Below are 21,828 nucleotides of genomic sequence, written 5' to 3' on the forward strand. Positions count from 1 at the left end.
CTGCAGCTTATCTATGTCCCTCTGTAACTTGTAACATCCTTCCGCACTGTCCACAACTCCACCGATTTTAGTGTCATCTGCAAATTTACTCACCCATCCTTCTACACCCTCCTCCAGGTCATTTATAAAAATGACAAACAGCAGTGGCCCCAAAACAGATCCTTGTGGTACACCACTAGTAACTGGACTCCAGTCTGAACATTTCCCATCAACCACCACCCTTTGTCTTCTTCCAGCTAGCCAATTTCTGATCCAAACTGCTAAATCACCCTGAATCCCATGCCTCCGTATTTTCTGCAGTAGCCTACCGTGGGGAACCTTAACAAACGCTTTACTGAAATCCATATACACCACATCAACTGCTTTACCCTCATCCACCTGTTTGGTCACCTTCTCAAAGAACTCAATAAGGTTTGTGAGGCACGACCTACCCTTCACAAAATCGTGTTGACTATCTCTAATTAAATTATTCCTTTCCAGATGATTATACATCCCATCTCTTATAAACCTTTCCAAGACTTTGCCCACAACAGAAGTAAGGCTCACTGGTCTATAGTTACCGGGGTTGTCTCTACTCCCCTTCTTGAACAAGGGGACAACATTTGCTATCCTCCAGTCTTCTGGCACTTTCCTGTAGACAAAGATGACTTAAAGATCAAAGCCAAAGGCTCAGCAATCTCCTCCCTAGCTTCCCAGAGAATCCTAGGATAAATCCCATCCAGCCCAGGGGACTCATCTATTTTCACACTTTCCAGAATTGCTAACACCTCCTCCTTATGAACCTCAAGCCCTTCTAGTCTAGTAGCCTGAATCTCAGTACTCTCCTTGACAACATTGTCTTTTTCCTGTGTGAATACTGACAAAGAATAATCATTTAGCACCTCTCCTATCTCCTCGGACTCCACGCACAACTTCCCACTACTGTCCTTGACTGCCCTACTCTTACCCTAGTCATTCATTTATTCCTGACATATCTATAGAAAGCTTTAGGGTTATCCTTGATCCTACCTGCCAAAGACTTCTCATGTCCCCTCCTGGCTCTTCTTAACTCTCTGTAGGTCCTTCCTAGCTAACTTGTGACTCTCGAGCGCCCTAACTGAACCTTCATGTCTCATCTTTACAGAAGCCTCCTTCTTCCTCTTGACAGGTGTTTCGACTGCATTAGTAAACCATGGTTCCATTGCTCGACCACTTGCTCCACATTTCCATTGTGCCCATCCCCTGCAGTTTTCCTCTCCATCCGATGCATCCTAAGTCTTGCCTCATCACATCATAATTGCCTTTCCCCCAGATATAACTCTTGCACTGCGGTATATACCTATCCCTTTCCATCACTAAAGTAAACGTAATCGAATTGTGGTCACTATCACCAAAGTGCTCACCTACCTCCAAATCTAACACCTGTCCTGGTTCATTACCCAGTACCAAATCCAGTATGGCCTCGCCTCTCGTTGGCCTATCTACATACTGTGTCAGGAAACCCTCCTGCACACATTGGACAAAAACGGACCCATCTAAAGTACTCGAACTATAGCGTTTCCAGTCAATATTTGGAAAATTAAAGTCCCCCATAACAACTATCCTGGTGCTTTCTCTCCTATCCAGAATCATCTTTGCAATCCTTTCCTCTACATCTCTGGAACTTTTCGGGGGCCTATAGAAAACCCCTAACAGAGTGACCTCTCCTTTCCTGTTTCTAACCTCAGCCTATACTACCTCAGTAGATGAATCCTCATCAAACGTCCTTTCTGCCACCGTAATACTGTCCTTGACTAACAATGCCACCCCTCCCCCTCTTTTACCACCTTCCCTGAGCTTACTGAAATATCTAAACCCCGGCACCTGCAACAACTATTCCTGCCCCTGCTCTATCCAGGTCTCCGAAATGGCCACAACATCGAAGTCCCAGGTACCAACCCATGCCGCAAGTTCACCCACCTTATTCCGGATGCTCCTGGCATTGAAGAAGACACTTTAAACCATCTTCCTGCCTGCCGATACACTCCTGCAACTTTGAAACCTTACTCACAACCTCACTACTCTCAACCTCCTGTATACTGGAGCTACAATTCAGGTTCCCAAGCCCCTGCTGGACTAGTTTAAACCCTCCCGAAGAGCATTAGCAAATTTCCCCCCCAGGATATTGGTACTCCTCTGGTCCAGGTGTAGACCATCCCGTTTGTAGAGGTCCCACCGACCCCAGAATGAGCCCCAATTATGCAGAAATCTGAAACTCTCCCTCCTGCACCATCCCTGTAGCCACGTGTTCAACTCCTCTCTCTCCCTATTCCTCGTCTCGCTAGCACGGGTAACAAAGTGTTTGTCCTACATCTAAGTTTCCACCCTAGTTCCCTGAATTCCTGCCTTACATCCCTATCCCTTTTCCTACCTATGTCGTTGGTACCTATGTGGACTACGACTTGGGGCTGCTCCCCCTCCCTCTTAAGGATCCCGAAAACACGATCCGAGACATCACGGACCCTGGCACCTGGGAGGCAACACACCAACCGCGAATCTCTCTCGTTCCCACAGAATCTCTTATCTATCCCCCTAACTATGGAGTCTCCAATGACTAATGCTCCACTCCTCTACCCCCTTCCCTTCTGAGCAACAGGGACAGACTCTGTGCCAGAGACCTGTACCCCATGGCTTACCCCTGGTAAGTCGTCGCCCCCCCCCCAACCAACAGTTTCCAAAGCGGTTACTTGTTACTAAGGGGAGCGACCACAGGGGATCCCTGTACTGACTGCTTCCTCCCAGGCCCTCTCACCATCACGCATCTATCTTTATTCTTCGGAGTAACTGCATCCCTGTAGCTTCTATCTATGACCACCTCTGCCTCCCGAATGAACCGAAGTTCATCCAGCTCCAGCTCCAGTTCCCTATCGCAGTTTCTGAGGAGCTGGAGATGGGTGCACTTCCCACAGATGAAATCAGCAGGGACTCTGACGGCGTCACTCACCTCAAACATTCTGCAGGAGGAACATTGCACTACCTTCCCTGCCATCCCCTCTAGATAAAAAAAGAAAAAGAAAGAAAGAGCTTACCTGTTATTCACCTGGTTAGATTTTCTTTTGTTGGAGATGGTCATTGTCTGGCACTTGTGTGGTGCGAATGTTATTTCTCACTTATCAGTCCAAGCCTGAATGTTGTCCAGGTCTTGCTGCATATGGACATGAACTGCTTCAGTTCAGTATCTGAAGAGTCGCGAATGGTGCTGAACATTGTGTAATCATCAGCGAACATACCCACTTCTGATGCCATTGCCATTCCTCTACCACACATATATGGGATTGTGCCATACCCATTTGTTTTCACATCCTTACTTCGCTGCATAATCTTAGCCAATGAGCCTGACAGTCTGTCCTGACTCCACTTGGCTACCTGAGGCAAGGAATAATGGAATGATCCCGAAGGGCACACAAATATGACCTTCAAAGCCCCAACTCATCCACCGCCATGGTCTACCACAAACCTCTGTGAAGTTAAACACCTGTCTTCAAAATTTAACTTTGCTGAGTTCTGCACAAGGAAAACACCTTTTAGGAGGCATTCAAGAAGCTGTTAGAACTTGTCCATAAAGTCACCATTGTAAAGCTGTGCATTGTTATTTTCTGCTACGGAAAATGCATCTATTTAAACTCTGCACTATTTATAAATCAGTAAGAAGTTTTACAACACCAGGTTAAAGTCCAACAGGTTTGTTTCGATGTCACTAGCTTTCGGAGCGCTGCTCCTTCCTCAGGTGAATGAAGAGGTATGTTCCAGAAACATATATATAGACAGATTCAAAGGTGCCAGACAATGCTTGGAATACGAGCATTAGCAGGTGATTAAATCTTTACAGATCCAGAGATGGGGTAACCCCAGGTTAAAGAGGTGTGAATTGTGTCAAGCCAGGACAGTTGGTAGGTTTTCGCAAGCCAGATGGTGGGGGATGAATGTAATGCGACATGAATCCCAGGTCCCGGTTGAGGCCGCATTCATGTGTGCGGAACTTGGCTGTAAGCTTCTGCTCGGCGATTCTGCGTTGTCGCGCGTCCTGAAGGCCGCTTTGGAGAACGCTTACCCGGAGATCAGAGGCTGAATTCCCTTGACATCTGAAGTGTTCCCCGACTGGAAGGGAACATTCCTGCCTGGTGATTGTCGCACGATGTCCGTCCATTCGTTGTCGCAGCGTCTGCATGGTCTCGCCAATGTACCACGCTTCGGGACATCCTTTCCTGCAGCGTATGAGGTAGACAACATTGGCCGAGTCGCACGAGTATGTACCACGTACCTGGTGGGTGGTGTTCTCACGTGTAATGGTGGTATCCATGTTGATGATCTGGCACGTCTTGCAGAGATTGCCATGGCAGGGTTGTGTGGTGTCGTGATCACTGTTCTGAAAGCTGAGTAGTTTGTTGCAAACAATGGTTTGTTTGAGGTTGCGCGGTTGTTTGAAGGCAAGTAGTGGGGGTGTGGGGATGACCTTGGCAAGATGTTCATCTTCATCGATGACGTGTTGAAGGCTGTGAAGAAGATGTCGTAGTTCCTCCGCTCCGGGAAAGTACTGGATGACGAAGTGTATTCTGTCGGTTGTGTCCCATGTTTGTCTTCTGAGGAGGTCGGTGCGGTTTTTTGCTGTGGCGTATTGGAACTGTCGAACGATGAGTCGAGCGCCATATCCCGTTCGTACAAGGGCATCTTTCAACGTCTGTAGATGTCTGTTACGCTCCTCCTCGTCTGAGCAGATCCTGTGTATACGGAGAGCTTGTCCATAGGGGATGGCTTAACGCCGGCATCTCCACATCATGGCGATTTATAAATGTTCTGGCAGATTTGTGATCTGCACGTGTGCGTATCACAGCCCAACTCCATTTCCTCTACCAGTAAAAATGGTTTTGACAGTAAATGGGGGTGGGTTTTCTGAATCGGGTCCCAAAGGTCCGTGGAGTCTTCCCAACTCCGTGAAAGTCTGGCCCTATGGCTCCGTTTCATACTGGGTATGCGCATTCATCAACTGTTAAAATTCTGCTATCACAGAATTCACAGAATTTACAGTGCAGGAGGCCATTCGGTCCATCGAGTCTGCATCAGCCCTTGGAAAGAGCACCCCACCTAAGCCCACACCCCCACCCTATCCCCACACTTCCTCCTATCCCCGCAACCTCACCTTACCTTATTTTTTTGGACACTGAGGGCAATTTATCATGGCCAATCCACCTACCCCTGCACATCTTTGGACTGTGGGAGGAAACCGGAGCACCCGGAGGAAACCCACGCAGACATGGGGAGAACGTGCAGACTCCGCACAGACAGTGACCCAAGCCGGGAATCGAACCTGGGACCCTGGCGCTGTGAAGCCATTGTGCTAACCACTATACTACCGTGCTGCCCACAAATAAATTTGGAGTACCCAATTCATTTTTTCCAATTTAGTGGCCAATCCACCTAGCCTGCACATCTTTGGGTTGTGGGGGGCGAAACCCAGGCAAACACAGGGAGAATGTGCAAACTCCACACGGACAGTGACCCAGAGCCGGGATCGAACCTGGGACCTCGCCGTTGTGAGACGGCAGCGCTAACCCACTGCGCCACCGTGCTGCCCCTTTCTGTTCTACAAAGCCATAGCTCAAGATATAAAATTCAACACTACCACGTTTGTAAAGAAATAAATTGATAACTCATGTTCCATAAAATATACAAGGTGCAAATTTTGAAGTTGATCAATACCACCATACCTGCATAACAGAAACTTTATGATGTTTAAAAAGCAGCTTGGCTAGTCTCTTTGGCATCATCTTAAGGACTGGGGGGACAATGAGTAGCGTAGCTCCACTACACAGTGCAACAAACATTTCAACAACTGAGGGGTCAAAAGTCAGAGGAGAAGCCATAAAAATTACATCATGTGATGAAACCTTGAAGATGGACCTGCAAAACAAAAAGAAGCGTTAAGTGAAAAAACAGAAAGTAAAATAGCAACAATTAAGTACTTTTAAGCTTGTGGTCTGAGGGTATTTTAATATGCAGTGTCGTCAATGAATGTTGCCTGTATGAAATATGATCAGAAGTGATTTTCTTTTGTAGAGTGGCAGAAAAAGGATGAATATATTAGTAACGGAACATTGTGAATACACCAAAACGCTTTTTCAAATCTAGTCTCACTCGGTGCCCACCAACCATTTAACTCTTAAATCGTGGCTGGAGCTAAAGTAAAGGTCTAGCTAAGGCCAGAGCTCATTTAAAGTTAGCAATCTAATTGAGGATATAATTATAAGATTACAAAATAGGGCAAATGAAAAAAAACCTTCAACCCATGAGTGCTCATCCTTCCAGATTACCAAGCTGATCAGCTTCTGCTTCAGTTGCGTCGGCATCACAGACTAACATCCATATTCTGCCAACATTTCTAAGGGTATCTCTAGCTAAACCAGGCATGATCTGTTGAAATGGTAGTCCTGATAATGGATATATACAAATGGAAATAATGTAAAAGGTGCATCTTGATGATTTTCAAGTGATGGGACTATGACTATTTCTCCTCAGATTCCAAGGGGGCTGTTTGTTTTGGATGTTATCTGCTGAATGTGGAATCCCTATGAGGACTGTTTTTAAGATGAAACCCAAGTATGGTTGTCCTGCCGGACAATTTGATTATGAAATCTAAAGCTTTCTGTTGGTTGATTATTGCTGTTGGCAATGCACATGGCATAGCATTGCCTGACACTGAATGTGATCCCCATTGGTTCTGCCTTTTTGCAATTCCAGAAGATCATCTTACAGTAAATTTGTATAATCTTGAGTTTTCCATGATGCGTAAACCATGCAGTCATCTGTAAATAGTCGCGCCCTGTTTTTTGTTTAAATTTGTTGGGAATGTAATTTAAGTACGTGAAGAAGGTCTCAACACAGTTCCCTCGGGCATTTGGGAGAGGACATCTCCAGTTGGATGATTCACCATCACATTTAACGCTTTGACTTCTTTGGTAAGGAAGTGCCGGATCCATTTTAATAATGTTTCCCAACAAAGTTTTGACAAGAACTTTTCATGAGGAAGTTTGCCAAAGGCTTTTGAGAAATCTAATATTGTCATGCGAGTAGTTTCATCTCTTTCGAGACTTGGAGCTAGGTCATCTACAGTCTGTAAAACCTATGTTCTGGTGGATCTTTTTGATCGAAAACCATGTTGATTATCTACCAGGTTATTGTGTAAGCTTCAAAGTGCTTCATGAGATGAGAATGAACAAAATGTTCAAGCAATTTACAAAAGACACTAGTGAGAGATACAGGTTTGTAATTTTCTAACTGACTCTATGCCCTTTTTTGAATATGTCAGAGACATTAGTTTGTCTCCATCAGTGTGGTAAGTAACTGGTGTTGACTGACTGTTACAACATTTAGTTGTTCTTTAAGTCCAGTGTGTTGAACTCAACCATCCTTCTAAATAATTCATTCAACCTGCTGGCCACTTGCTGTGTAAAGAATTGTATCCTGATGTTAGTTCTAGATGTTTTCTTTACAGTCCCAATCCTGTACCCTCTCTCCTACTCACTTTGCAGAAATGATGTTTGAGGTTATTTTCTTGTCCTATTAAGAACTACATTCAATCGTAAGAAGCCCTCAGATTTGGAGATGGATGTGCATTACCATACTAATACCTGAGTTTTCCCTCTGACAATGGAGCCTGTTGGGAAAAGAACACCCCTTCTCTCCTCCACACTGACTTCAGTGCCTGGATTTGAGGGGAGGTCTAGACAACTCTGGAGCCATTTAAAAACAATGGGCAGGACACGATTTCAGGATTCCCACCCCATCCATATTGTCTCAATTTTCGCTGGTGCGTGATAGAAGTGTGGGTAGCAAGCCTACACCATGCACTTCCAACATGGATGGTTCCATTGTGGGTGGGTGGGGGAAGAGATAGGTATCTCCGAGCACTCCCTCTGCAATTTTTGTGACATTGGGCAAGTGTCTCTATGAGTCATGGTTCACAACTCCTCAGAGGGGGCATGAACCACAGTCTGGATGAGGGATCCATTTTAAAAATAAATTTAGAGCACTCAATTATTTGTTTTTCCCAATTAAGGGGCAATTTAGTGTGGCCAATTCACCTAACATGCACATCTTTGGGTTATGGGGGTGAAAACCACGCAGACAGTGATCTGGGGCCGGAATCAAACCCAGGTCCTCAATGCCGTAGGCAGCAGTGCTAACCACTGCACCACCGAGCCACCCTGATGAGGGATCCTTTTGAAAGCTCCAACACTCTTACCCATATCCCTCATGCCTCCTCCATTCCAACTCAGTGCCAACTCATGACTCCACCAACTCCTATAGCTCCTGCATGGTAGCACAGGGGGCAGCACGGTCACACAGTGGTTAGCAATGTTGCTTCATAGCTGCAGGGACCCAGGTTCGATTCCCGGCTTGGGTCACTTCTGTGCGGAGTCTGCACGTTCTCCCCGTGTCTGCGTGGGTTTCCTCCGGGTGCTTCGGTTTCCTCCCACAAGTCCTGAAAGACGTGCTGTTAGGTAATTTGGACATTCTGAATTCTCCCTCAGTGTACCCGAACAGGCACCGGGATGTGGCAACTAGGGGCTTTTCACAGTAACTTCATTGCAGTGTTAATGCAAGCCTACTTGTGATACTAATAAAGATTATTTTTATACTCTCCATCCCTACCCAATGCTAAATCATGTACATTCCATGTCAATGCACTTTATACATTACTAATGAGCTATAAGAGAACAATGGTAAGCGTGGAACTGCTGAGAGAAAAATACTCACTCATAAATCAAAACCGTGGTTCCTGCAACCCTATAAAAGTGTGACTCAGACAGACTATTTAAGTATCAATAACAGGCTTCAAACATTTCACACTTCCTAATCTTGTCCAACTAAATACTGAGACATTGACAAAAGAGATCACAGAAATAAATTATAACCAATTAACAATGTCAGTCAAGCAAAGTCAATAATTATATTTCAGTTGCCAAAACAGAACCCAAGATTGAGCTGATGCTTTTATTTCTGGGGTCACAGCCAAGCCTTATTTGTTGCTAAGGACAGGTAAACAGTAACACTGTTTTCTCCATCCACAGATGCTCCCAGACCGGCTGTGTATTTCCAGTATATTCTGTTTTTATTTCTATCCTCCACAATGCTTCCTATTTTTTGCTTTTGACATGCAAGTGAATTCAGCTCAAATACAAACCAGTCTTATCTTAAAATAGATTTCACAAATTCACAACAACCTGAAGAAACTAATCCAATATATTCTCTAAAAGCAATGAATTCCATCAGCGTCTGTAATGGACTCATGGTGGAGTGGTCTCTCATATTACCCATCAGATTTAATATGTGCCACGTGGTAACTGCCTGGCAGCACCCTTTCTTTCACCAATGCATTTTTCAGAACACAATGCAATGTGATTTAAGTCACATTGCAGTCTTTATAACTGCAACAAGAATTAACAGCTATGAAATATGGACATTAATACACATGTAATTCACAGTTTGCCAATAATCACTTGGAATTAAACTTACTTCAGATGTAGTATGTTAGGAACAATACACTGATGTGGGACTCGAACAATTTTTGGAGTTCCTGTAGTACCCGATGTTTGTAAAATATATGCCATAAACCCATGCCTCTGACAATCCACATTTATAGGTGCATTATTTTTGTTATCTTCTTCAGCAGCTTCCAATCTGCCTTCTCTTAAACCACCTATTTTACTGGAAGTTATATTGTTTTCATTTCTGGGCTCAGAAGGTAGGTAATCCATATTAGTCACCTGCCATTGAATCTTCACAAGCACTATGTTTAGCACTGTAACATCATATTCAACTTCAATGTGCAACCAGGTTGACAGAGAGGTCCTGAATTTCTGAAATGTAAAATTACAACAAATCATTTATTTATTAATTTGTAAATATTAGTACCCTTCAAAAGTTAAAAGTCCATGATTATTACACCAATGCAGAGCATATATGGTTGAAGAAGAACAAAGACTGGGAAATGTTCATGAATAATTACAGCTGATGTGAAGATAAGAATAGCTACCAAGATCCTCTCCAGTTGAGTTGATTTTAGCTCTTGATCGGAGCTCTTCTTACACTGGCACAATTTTACCATTCACTGAAGGTTTTCCCAATGCACAAAGAAAGAAAACTTGCATTTGTATGGTGCCTTTCACAATCTTAGGACATTACAAAATGTTTTACAGCCAAGTAAGCATTTGACAAAGTGTCACATAATAGATTTCTCAGTAAAGTTGAAGCCTATGGAATAAAATAGGCAGTGGCAGCTTGGTTACCAAGTGAGAGGCAACACAGAGTAGTGGTGAATTATTGTTTTCAGACGGGAGAAAAGTATATAGTGGGTTGGTATTTGCTCAATTTATATTAATAACATGTGTTTGCATGTGCAGAGCACAATTTCAAAACATACGACAACACAAAACCTGGAAGCATTAAAAACTATAAGAAGGACAGTGGCAGACTTCAAGAAGACACGGACAGACTGATGGAATGAACAGACATGTGGTAGACAAAATTTAATGCACAGATGTGTGAAGTAGTACATTATGGTAAGAAGAACGAGGAGATGCAATATATAATAAAGGATGCAAATTGAGTACAAATCGTTGAAGGTGGTAGGGCAGGTTGAAAAAGCAGTTAATAAGGCATACAGGATCTTGGAATTTATAAATAGAGACGGAGAATACAAAAGTAAGGAAGTTATGATGAGCCTTTGCACTACTGTGACTCAGCCTCAAATTGAGTATTGCATCCAATTCTGGGCCCCACACTGGTCTAGCAAACCACTCAGTTCAAGGACAATAAGCGATGGACAACCAAAGCTGGCCTTGCTGGTGATGCCCGCATCCCATGAAAGAATACATTTTAAAAAACTTGAGAACGGATATGATGGTAATAGAGGGGGTCCAGAAAGGATTTACAAGAATGGTTGCGGGAGACTTAAGATTGGTGAAGCTGGAGCTGTTCTTTTTAAGAGAAAGTTGAGAGGATACTCAATAAAGGTGCTCGGAATCATGAGGGCTCTGGAAAGCACAGTCTGAGAGGCTGGTGGTGGAAGATTCAATTATGCTTTCAAAAGGGAATTGGATAATATCTTAAGAGAAAAAATTTCAGGGCTACAGGGAACAATGAGGGGAGGCGGCACTTAGTGATATTGTCACCGTGCCAGTACTCCAGAGACCCAGGCCAATGCTGGGGGACCTGGGTTCGAATCTCACCATGATGGAGAAACTTTAAATTCAATACAAATCTGGAATTAGGTTTTTATGAAACATCCTTTCAGCACCAATCCTGTCAAGTACCCACAGAATCTTATGTTTCACAGCCTTGAGCTCTTCTGAGCTCGAATGAACACAGACCTAACTAGGTTAAGCGAGTTGGTATAAAAATTGGCAAATGGAATTCAGTGTGGGAAAATGTGAAATTGCTCATTTTTAGAAGAATGAGGAAACAAATTATTACTTAGAAAGAGACTGCAGGAAGCTGTAGCACAAAGGGACTTGGAAGGGGAGGGGGAGGGGGGAGAATACCCGTTCACGAGACCCAGAAAGCTAGCATACAGGTTCAGAAGATCATGGGAAGGCAAATGGAATACTGACTTTTATTTCAAACGGCTGGGATATTAAAGTAAACGTTGCTGCAACTGTATAAGGCGTTGCTGCAACTGTATAAGGTACTAGTGAGGCCACATTTTGAATACTGTGATCAGTTTAATCCCCTTATCTAAGGTAAGATATATTATCGCTGGAGGCAGTACAGAAGTTTACTAGGGTGATCTCAGGTATGGCGGGACTGCCATATGAAAAAAGATTATAAACTGTACTCCTTGGATTTCGGAGGAATGAGGTGATATTGGTTCTTAGGGGGATTAGACAGGGCGAATATTGCGAGAATGTTTCCACTCAGGGAAGAGTGTAGCACCAGAGGGCATAGTTGCAGAATAAGGGAGTGCTCATTTAAGGTGGATATGAGGATGAATTTCTCAAAAAGTGGTGAATCTTTGGAATTCTTTACCCCAGAGAGCTGTGAAGGCCGAGTCCCTAAGCATTTTCAAGGCTGATAATGCTCGATTTTTACTCAATCGGGGAGTTTTTAAAAATAAGTTTAGTATACCCACTTAATTTTTTCTAATTAAGGGGCAATTTAGCGTGGCCAATCCGCCTAACCTGCACATCTTTGGGTTGTGGGGGTGAAACCCACGCAAACACGGGGAGAATGTGCAAACTCCACACAGACAGTGACCCAGAGCCGGGATCGAACCTGGGACTTCGGTGCCGTGAGGCTGCAGGGCTAACCCATTGCGCCACCGTGCTGCCCTACTCAATCGGGGAGTTAAGAGTTACCGAGAGAAGGCAGGAAAGTGGATTTAGTGAATATTACATCAGCCATGAGCTTATTAAATGACGGAGCAGGCTCTAAGGGCTGAATGGCCTACTCCTGTTCCTATTTCTTATGGTCTAAGTGGGAGAGTGGAACTAGCTGAATTTCTCTGTAACAGAGCCAGCCTTGACACAATAGGCTGAATGACTTCCTTCCATGCTATAACCATTCTATTATTCGATGAAAAAAATTTACTCACAGAAGGTAAAAAAGTGAAAGAACTGAGTGCATGTCGATCAAGGGTACATTAGCATGATGATACTCTAGGGGCTTGAACAAATGATTTTGAAATGTGAGTCATGACAGATTGGGAAGTGAAATTTAATTAATTAAAAGAATGTAATAAGTTATTATCAGTAACAGTGACTATGGATCTAGTGTGGATTGTCAAAAAAACGCATTTGGCTCACTAATGCCCTTTTAGGGAAGGAAACTTGCTGTCCTCGTCTCGTCTGGCACATTTGTGACTCCCAAGCATACAGTAATATGATTGACGTTTAACCGCCTTCTGAAGTGGCCTGACAAGAGAATACTATTAAGACCAAATGGGTATGAGCAATAAATGCTGGCCTTGTCAGCAATGTACACATCCTGTGAATACATTTTTTTAAAAGTTGATCATGTCCTGAAATAAGTAGGATTACGGAGTAAAATGCATCAATAAAGAAAATGAATTAACTACAGAGCTTTACAGCACAGAAGACTGCAACTTACTCGATCTTTGTGGGTTCTTTCCTAGATCAATCCAAAATTATCCCATTACTCTACTTTCTCCCCACAGAATTGTAATTTGCTCTGCATGAAACATTTATCCCATTTTCACTTGATAGATACAATGTCTCAACCATTCTCTGTGCCAAAGTATTCCATTTTCCAACAGCCCTATGTAATGAAATGTCTCCTATGTAGGCATTTCTTCTAATCTCCCTTCTCTTCTTAGTGAGAATTTTAAACATATGACCCATTTTTAGTCTCTCCAACTACAAGACATGGTATAAAAACAGAAAGTGCTGGAAATACTCAGCAGGTCTGGCAACGTCTGTAGAGAATGAAACAAAGTTTTTAAATAAATTTAGAGTACCCAATAATTTTTTTTTCCCAATTAAGGGGCAATTTAACGTGTCCAATCCACCTATCCTGCACATCTTTGGGTTATGGGGATGAAACCCCGCAGACACGGGGAGAATGTGCAAACTCCTCATGGACAGTGACCCAGGGCCGGGATTCAAACTCGGGTCCTCAGCGCCATAGTCCCAGTGCTAACCACTGCACCATGTGCCGCCCCAGAAAGAAACAAAGTTAATGTTTCGAGTCGAATATAAACCACTTCGGAACTGGAGAAAATAGTTTCTCCTCATCAAAGAAAATTGAGCAATTTTTTTTGTACAACTTGAACTGAATCTCATCTTCAGAGTCGACAAACATGTTTGAAAGGAAGTTGCATCAATATTTGCCAGCGGCAGGAGCGGTTACTTAGCGATATTAGCATTGTTTGATCTTTCACAGGTGTAGGAATCAACTGGTGAAAGGGAAGGGGAAGTCCACAATAAAATAAATATTCCTGGACTCCAAATAGAGCGGGTTTGATCGGCTGCAAATAAAAAAATCAAACTGTTATGAGCTTAATTTACTATACAAACATTATTGCACCTAATAATTAAATATTTTAATTAATGTATTTTTAAACTGAAAAAATGGAGTCAGTGCAATATCTATTAACATAAAAATATAGGGACATTTATAACAATATGCCAAGCTTGTACTTTTTAAATGAATGTTATTTGTTCATATCTGTTTACAGCTCAGTAACTCACCTGTATCATATCTGCCTGAATAAGAACATACTTCAATTTACACATTCGAATAAAATATGCTGATAAGCGAGGTGAACCTTCTGGATCAATTGGGCAAAAAGCAGCCCCAATTTGAAGAATTCTGAAAGTGTACAGAAACAGTAATACAAAATATTATTTCCGAAGTAAAAATCACCAATTATGCTTCTATAAATAGAAAGCAGAAAATAGAACTCGCCTACTCTTCCTGTGATCTTTATTATTTAAATGTTTTTTTCCTCCATACACTTAAGATGATGAAGCCCATGGGATTAAAAATGCAGTGGCAGCATGGAAACAAAATTGGAAAGAGATAGACAGTAAGGATTAGGGGTGAAAAGTTTCTTAGTAGATTGGAAAGGAGTACACATTGGGGCCAATCTGGATTTAGATTTAAATGGCATAATGTTAGAAAATGACAAGCTTGGAAATGTATTCTACAGTGAGATGAGTATGTGCAGCCTTCAATGCATATTCAGACTGCTGAAATGAGCAGACACGTGGCAGAACAACTATAGTGCAGAAAAATGCAGTAATGCGTTTTGGAAGGAAAAATTAAGAGAGGGAATATAAATTAAATGGTGCAAATTTAATGGGTGTACCCACTCTTGGGGTTCACACAAACAAACCTTGGGAGCTGGTGACACAAGTTGATGAGGCCATCGAAAACGCATACTGAATCGTTGGCTTTACAACTGAGACAGAGTACAAAAGCAAAGATGTTGTAGCTAAATCTTCATACATTATTTGTCATGTGTCAGCTTGCGTGTCCAATTCTGTGGGCCACACTTCATGAAAGATATCCAGGGCTTTGACAAGGCTCATAGATTTACCAACCAAGTGCCAGGAATGAGGGATTTAAGATTAGAGACTCCCTCACCAGAGGAAATAGCTTTCATATATTTATCAAGTTTAAAATATGTAAATTATACACCATGGCTGGGATTCTCCAAAATCCCGGCCAAGTGTTGACGCCGGCGTCAACGGGCCTCTTGGCCCAGCGATTCAGTGGCCCACAGGGGGCCAGCATTGCGCCCGAATGCTGCACGCTGCTCCGGCGCCGATACGCGGCCCTGCACTGCTGCCACAGGTCCACGCATGCACGTGGTGGCTGTTTCCACGCCGGCGCCGCGCAACATGGCGGAGTCACACAACAGGCCCACGGGGAAGAAGGTAGGCCCCCTCCAGATCGCACACGCCCGCCGATCGGTAGTACCATTCACGGGCCAGGCCGTCGTGCAGCCCCCCCCACCCCCACCCCCCAGGAGTCTGATCCCCTCCGCCCCCCCACCAGGACTGCCACCACGGCTGCGGGTCCGAGCTCCCGCTGGGTGGTACCAGATTGGAACAACGCAGGAGGAACTCTGCGGGAACTTGTCTGGTCGACTGGGACAGATTCTCCGGTCGCCAGTGAATCGCGTTCCGGCGTCGGAGCGGCATGGTGGGAATTTCCATCGTCACCGCCGATTCTCCGACCCAGGCTCAGAGAATCCCGGCCCATGTCTCCTGCTAAGTGGTACACATACGCACTAGTTCGCACCTGCACAGAAATCTAATGACATCACAAAGACACGAGTGCCCTCTGCACATGCGTCAATGATGTCACCATCTGCCCTTAGAATCATAGAATTTACAATGCAGCAGGAGGCCATTCGGCCCATCGAGTCTGCACCAGCCCTTACAAAGAGCATCCTACTGAAGCCCATGTATCTACCCTATGCCCGTAACCCAGTATCCCCCACTTAACATTTTTTTTGGACACCAAGAGCAATTTAGCATGGCCAATCCAGCTAATCCACATCTTTGGACTGTGGCAGGAAACCGGAGCACCCGGAGGAAACCCACGCAGACACGGGGAGAGCGTGCAGACTCCACAGACAGTGACCCAGCCCGGAATCGAACCTGGAGCTGTGAAGCAACTGTGCTAACCACTATGCTACTGTGCTGCTCTGTCTGGAAATAAAAGAGGTTTTATTTGTTCACAAGATGAGGCGACGTTAGTCATTTCTTGCAATGGACTCAGCACACGTTGCATTTCCAAGTAGCAATGGTCTTTTACACGTTATTTAAACTTGATGGGCTTCACCCTTCCTTGAGGCAGTTGTGTGCTACATGGAAATGAGCGCTTAAAATCAGCAGCACTTCCCTACCACTTTTGAAATTTGTAAATGGAATGAACTAACTAAATTACAGAGAAAGCCTGTCAAAAATAGGGAAACAACAAGGCCAGTGAGATGTACCAATTCACCTAAAACACGACTGTGATGACTTGTGTGGTACCATCTTTGGTCTTGGCCTCTGCCTGCTCTGTAGCTCTCAATGACTTAAAAGAGTAACACAGTCGAACTGTGCACATACCGTGTTTTTGGATTTGTTTATTGTCAAGTGTACCGAGGTACTGTGAAAAGTATTGTTCTGCACAGTCTAGGCAGACCATTCCATACATGAAAAAAAACATAGGGCAAACATAAATGCACAATGTAAATACATGGACACAGGCATCAAGTGAAGCATACCGAGTGTAGCACTCAGTAGGAAGATGTGTGAAGAGATCAGATTAGTCCATAAGAGGGTCTTTTAGGAGTCTAGTAACAATGGGGAAGAAGCTGTTTCTGAATCTCCCCTTAATGCGTGTTCTCAAACTTTTGTATCTCCTGATGGAAGAAGTTGGAAGAGTGAATAAGCCGGGTGGGAGGGGTCTATTATTATGCTGCCCGCTTTCCCAAGGTGTAGACAGAGTCAATGGATGGGAGGCGGGTTCGTGTGATGTACTAGACTGTGATCACGACTCCCTGTAGATCCTTAGTCTTGTATCGAGCAGTTGCCATACCAGGCTGTGATGCAGCCAGACAGGATATTTTCTACGGTGTATCTGTAAAAGTTGGGAAGAGTCAATGCTGACATGCTGAATTTCCTTAAATTCCTGAGGAAGTATAGACGCTGTTATACTTTCATGGTCGTAGCGTTGACGTTGGTGGACCAGGACAGATGGTTGGTGATGTGTACCCCTAGGAATCTGAAGCTGTCATCCATCTCCACCTTGGCACCATTGATGCACAGGGGCGTGTACGATAATTTGTTTCCTGAAGTCAAGACCAGTTCTTTAGTTTTACTGACATTGAGGGAGAGATTGTTGTCGTTACACCACTCCACTAGGTTCTCTATCTCCCTCCTGTATTCTGACTCATTCTTGTTCGAGATCCGACCCACTATGGTTGTGTGGACAGCAAACTTGTAGATGGAGTTGGAGACAAATTTTGCCACACAGTCGTGAGTGTGTGTGTGTGTGTAGGGAATATAGTAACGGCTAAGTACACAGCCTTGTGGGGCCCCAGTACTGAGGACTATCATGGAGGAGGTGTTGTTGTTTATCCTTACTGATTGTGGTCTATGGGTCAGAAAGTCGTGGATCCAGCTGAAGAGTGAGGAGCTAAGGCCTAGGTTTTGGAGCTTTGATGAGAGCTTGGCTGAGATTATGATGTTGAAGGTAGAGCTGTAGTCAATGAATAGGAGTCTGCTGTAGGAACCCTTGTTGTCGAGATGCACCAGAAATTATGTAGGGCCATGGAGATGACGTCTGCTGTGGATCGGTTGTAGCGGTATGCATATTGCAGTGGATCTAGGCACTCTGGAAGTATGGAGTTGATGTGCCTCATGACCAACCTCTTCAAGCACTTCATGATTGATGTCAAGACCACCAAATGATAGTCGTTGAGGCACATTGCCTGGTTCTTCTTTGGCACCGGTATGATGGTGGTCTTCTTGAAACAGGTGGGGACCTCGGAATGGAGTAGGGAGAGGTTTAAGATATTTGCGAACACATTTGCCAGCTGGTCCGCGCAGCATCTGAGTGCACGACCAGGGACCCTGTCAGGACTCCTCACTTGCCGAGGATTCACTTTCAAGAAGGCCGATCTGGCTTCCGAAACTGTGACGGTAGGTGTGGGTGTGTCCAAGGCTGCTGGGACAATTGACAACGGTTTGATGGTTTCCTGCTCGAATCGTGCATAGAATGCATTGAGTTCTTCGGGGAGGGGTGCGCTGCTACCGGAAATTCTATTCTGCTTCACTTTGTAGCCCGTTAAGATGTTTAAGCCTTGCCACAACCGACGAGAGTCCATGACATTAGTCGGTGACTCTAGCATGCTGGGGAGAGGAGACTTGAAACCGTGATGTTTAAGTCTCACCTGCAGACCGCCACGTTTCCCTCGCTTCCTCAGTCAGCGGCTACGTCTGGATCGGCCCGGGATCCGGTGGGGGATGACGCAAAAAACTCAGCCTAAATTATATTACCTTCAGCTTTCTGATCCAAAGGACACACTCCAAGTACATAAAACCGGTCCTCATAATTAACAACTTTAAAGCCTCAGTTTAATCTTGATGAGTCTGCACTACACACTCTCCAAGACCAGATGATTCCTGACCAAGGCTTAATGTGAGCAATGCATCACTTCCTCCCCTTTGCATTATGATCCTTAAGATAAAGGCCAACAATCCATTAGCTTTTACTACCTTTTGCACCAGTACTTCAGTTTTTAGTGATTAGCCTGATTAGTGTACATTTTAGTGATTAACCCGAATACCCCCAATTTATTTCCTCCTCCAATTCCAGTCGCTCGCTATTTAAAAGATCAATCATTTGTTGATCATGGCTGAAAGAATTGACATGAGACAGCAAAACATGCACCCCATCTGGCAAAATCTCACCATAAATTTGGAGGTTGTACATTGGAAAAGCCAGCAACTAAAACAAGTGATTGGATATGAGCCTCGTGTCAGAATGTCTCTGGGGTCTTGTAAGGAGTCGACATTTTGCCTGTTTTAACCATATGACTACATACAATGGAAATCTCGTTCACAGAATGGCTTCACATTCCTGTCGGGAAAATATCAAAAACAGTACAAAGTACACAAGGTGCACTGGACCTTGGATGACTCTGTGAGGAGTTGCATGATCTCCCTATGTCTGTGTGGGTTTCCTCCGGGTACTCTGGTATCTTCCCGCAGTCCAAAGATATGCAGGTTAGGTGGATTGGCTATGCTAAAATTGCCCTTTTAAGTGTCCAAAGTTAGGTGGGGTTACGGACATAAGGTGGGTGAGTGAGCGAGCTTAGGTAGGGTGCTCTTTCAGAGGGTTGGTGCGGCCAAGTCACTTAGTGTCTTTAAGACACAAATAGATGGGTACTTGATTAGGATTTCAAGGGTTATGGGTAGAAGGCAGGAGAATTGGGATGTGAAATATATCATGATTGAATGGTGGAATGTACTTGATGGTCCGAATGGCCTAATTCTGCTGCTTTATCGTATGGTCTTATGGACTTGATGGGCCGAATGGCCTCCTTCTATACTGGATTCTATGCACAGGAATTCCACACATTATATTGAGCATGGCCAATCATTTATGGATTCCAGGATTTCTCCCAGATGGACATCCCTTGAAAATTACATACTGATTGATGATGGATAAATAAATGGGGGGAGAGAAGCAGCACCAAAGGAGAACCAAGTAGGATTTACCCTAAAATGCAGCTGGGTAAGTTTACAGTAGGCTGGCAGTATAATCCAATGACATAGCCATGGCTGGTACCGCAGTGTAGATGGAGCAGTTGCTGCAGTGTATTGCCCAGGGAGCTGAGCTGCCTGTAGGTGTAACACAATGAGCCTCCCCCCGCCTCGCTCTCCCAGCGCACCGCCGGCCGGCCGCTCTGCACTGCGGCTGCGCGCGCCACCAGATCCTGCAGGCGGCCTTCCTCCGCCGGAACCATCCGCCCGTCGGCCCGGGCCCAGGCCTCTTCCTCCGCTGTGACCACCGCTGCTTCAGCCATCGTCGAAGAGCCGCCCGGGTCATCGGCGCACACTTGTCCCGAACACGCTCCATTCAGCGCCTCCCGCCACCATCTCCTCGTCTGGCCGACTGTCGGAAGCAGCGTCACGGCGCTCGCGCTCCCCTCCCCCTGTGTCTGCAGCAGCATGCGCATTGGTGCAAAGTGTAAATGGCTCCAGCATTGATGCTGGGACCATAACTGTCTGCATTCATGGTTATCACAACAGCAGGCAGCACTCCCAAACCGGCGTCTCCACTTGAGAGCAAGAGGAGGTGCACGGTAACACCGTCCGAACTTGGACATACATTTGTATGTTCATTAGATCAACCTGGAACTGCCTGGGAGCACTTCCACATGGTTCAATTAAAAAAAGTGGCGGACTACCTTCTCAAGGGCAACTAGGGTCACATCTAAACAATTGTAATTAACATTTGTAGCTGCCCACTTGATCTGGGAGCACAAGGAGTCCCAAAACTGATCAATACAATATATTGACAATAACCAAGGCATGCTTTTTATGATAAATGGTGTTTTTATATACAATTTTAAAGGGTTTCTCAGACCACAGGAATAGACCAGTGCACAAGTGGCAAAGTGGATAAATAGCCACACCAAGCCAATGCAGCACCTAGCCAAATTCTCTGGCCAGGTTAGAGAATATGTCAGGAATAAAAGAATGACTAGGGTAAGAGTGCGGCCAGTCAAGGACAGTAGTGGGAAGTTGTGCGTGGAGTCCGAGGAGATAGGAGAGGTGCTAAATGAATATTTTTCGTCAGTATTCACACAGGAAAAAGACAATGTTCTCGAGGAGATTACTGAGATGCAGGCTTCTAGACTAGAAGGGCGTGAGGTTCTTGAGGAGGTGTTAGCAATTCTGGAAAGTGTGAAAATAGATAAGTCCCCTGGGCTGGATGGGATTTCATAGATAGATCATAGATCATAGAATTTACAGTGCAGAAGGAGGCCATTCGGCCCATCGAGTCTGCACCGGCTCTTGGAAAGAGCACCCTACCCAAGGTCAACACCTCAACCCTACCCCCATAACCCAGTAACCCCACCCAACACTAAGGGCAATTTTTGACACTAAGGGGAATTTATCATGGCCAATCCACCTAACCTGCACATCTTTGGACTGTGGGAGGAAACCGGAGCACCCGGAGGAAACCCACGCACACACGGGGAGGATGTGCAGACTCCACTCCGCACAGACAGTGACCCAAGCCGGAATCGAACCTGGGACACTGGAGCTGTGAAGCAATTGTGCTATCCACAATGCTACCGTGCTGCATTCATAGTTATCATAGATTTATTCTAGGATTCTATGGGAAGCTAGGGAGGAGATTGCTGAGCCTTTGGCTTTGATCTTTATGTCATCATTGTCCACAGGAATAGTGCCAGAAGACTGGACAAAGAACAAAGAAATGTACAGCACAGGAACAGGCCCTTCGGCCCTCCAAGCCTGTGCCGACCATGCTGCCCGACTAAACTACAATCTTCTACACTTCCTGGGTCCGTATCCCTCTATTCCCATCCTATTCATGTATTTGTCAAGATGCCCCTTAAATGTCACTATCGTCCCTGCTTCCACCATCTCCTCCGGTAGCAAGTTCCAGGCACCCACTACCCTCTGCGTAAAAAACTTGCCCCTCTCACCTTAAACCTATGCCCCCTAGTAATTGACCCCTCGACCCTGGGGAAAAGCTTCTGACTATCCACTCTGTCTATGCCCCTCATAATTTTGTAGGCCTCTATCAGGTCTCCCC

General features: G+C 44.8%; 1 protein-coding gene across 1 annotated transcript in view; it reads right to left on the reverse strand.

Annotated features, from left to right (window-relative positions):
* Positions 1-20,178, reverse strand: part of aasdh (aminoadipate-semialdehyde dehydrogenase) — a 55,622-nt gene extending 35,444 nt beyond the window's left edge. Inside the window, exons 1-4 of the mRNA XM_072496817.1 lie at positions 19,758-20,178; positions 14,223-14,343; positions 9,532-9,875; positions 5,724-5,916 (exon numbers count right to left, since the gene is read on the reverse strand). Coding sequence (XP_072352918.1) covers positions 5,724-5,916; positions 9,532-9,875; positions 14,223-14,343; positions 19,758-20,065 — 966 coding nt within the window. The 5' untranslated portion in view covers positions 20,066-20,178. The remainder of the gene's footprint in view (positions 1-5,723; positions 5,917-9,531; positions 9,876-14,222; positions 14,344-19,757) is intronic.
* Between the last annotated feature and the right edge of the window lie 1,650 nt (positions 20,179-21,828).

Source organism: Scyliorhinus torazame, chromosome 3, assembly GCF_047496885.1.
Source record: "Scyliorhinus torazame isolate Kashiwa2021f chromosome 3, sScyTor2.1, whole genome shotgun sequence".
NCBI lineage: Eukaryota > Metazoa > Chordata > Chondrichthyes > Carcharhiniformes > Scyliorhinidae > Scyliorhinus > Scyliorhinus torazame.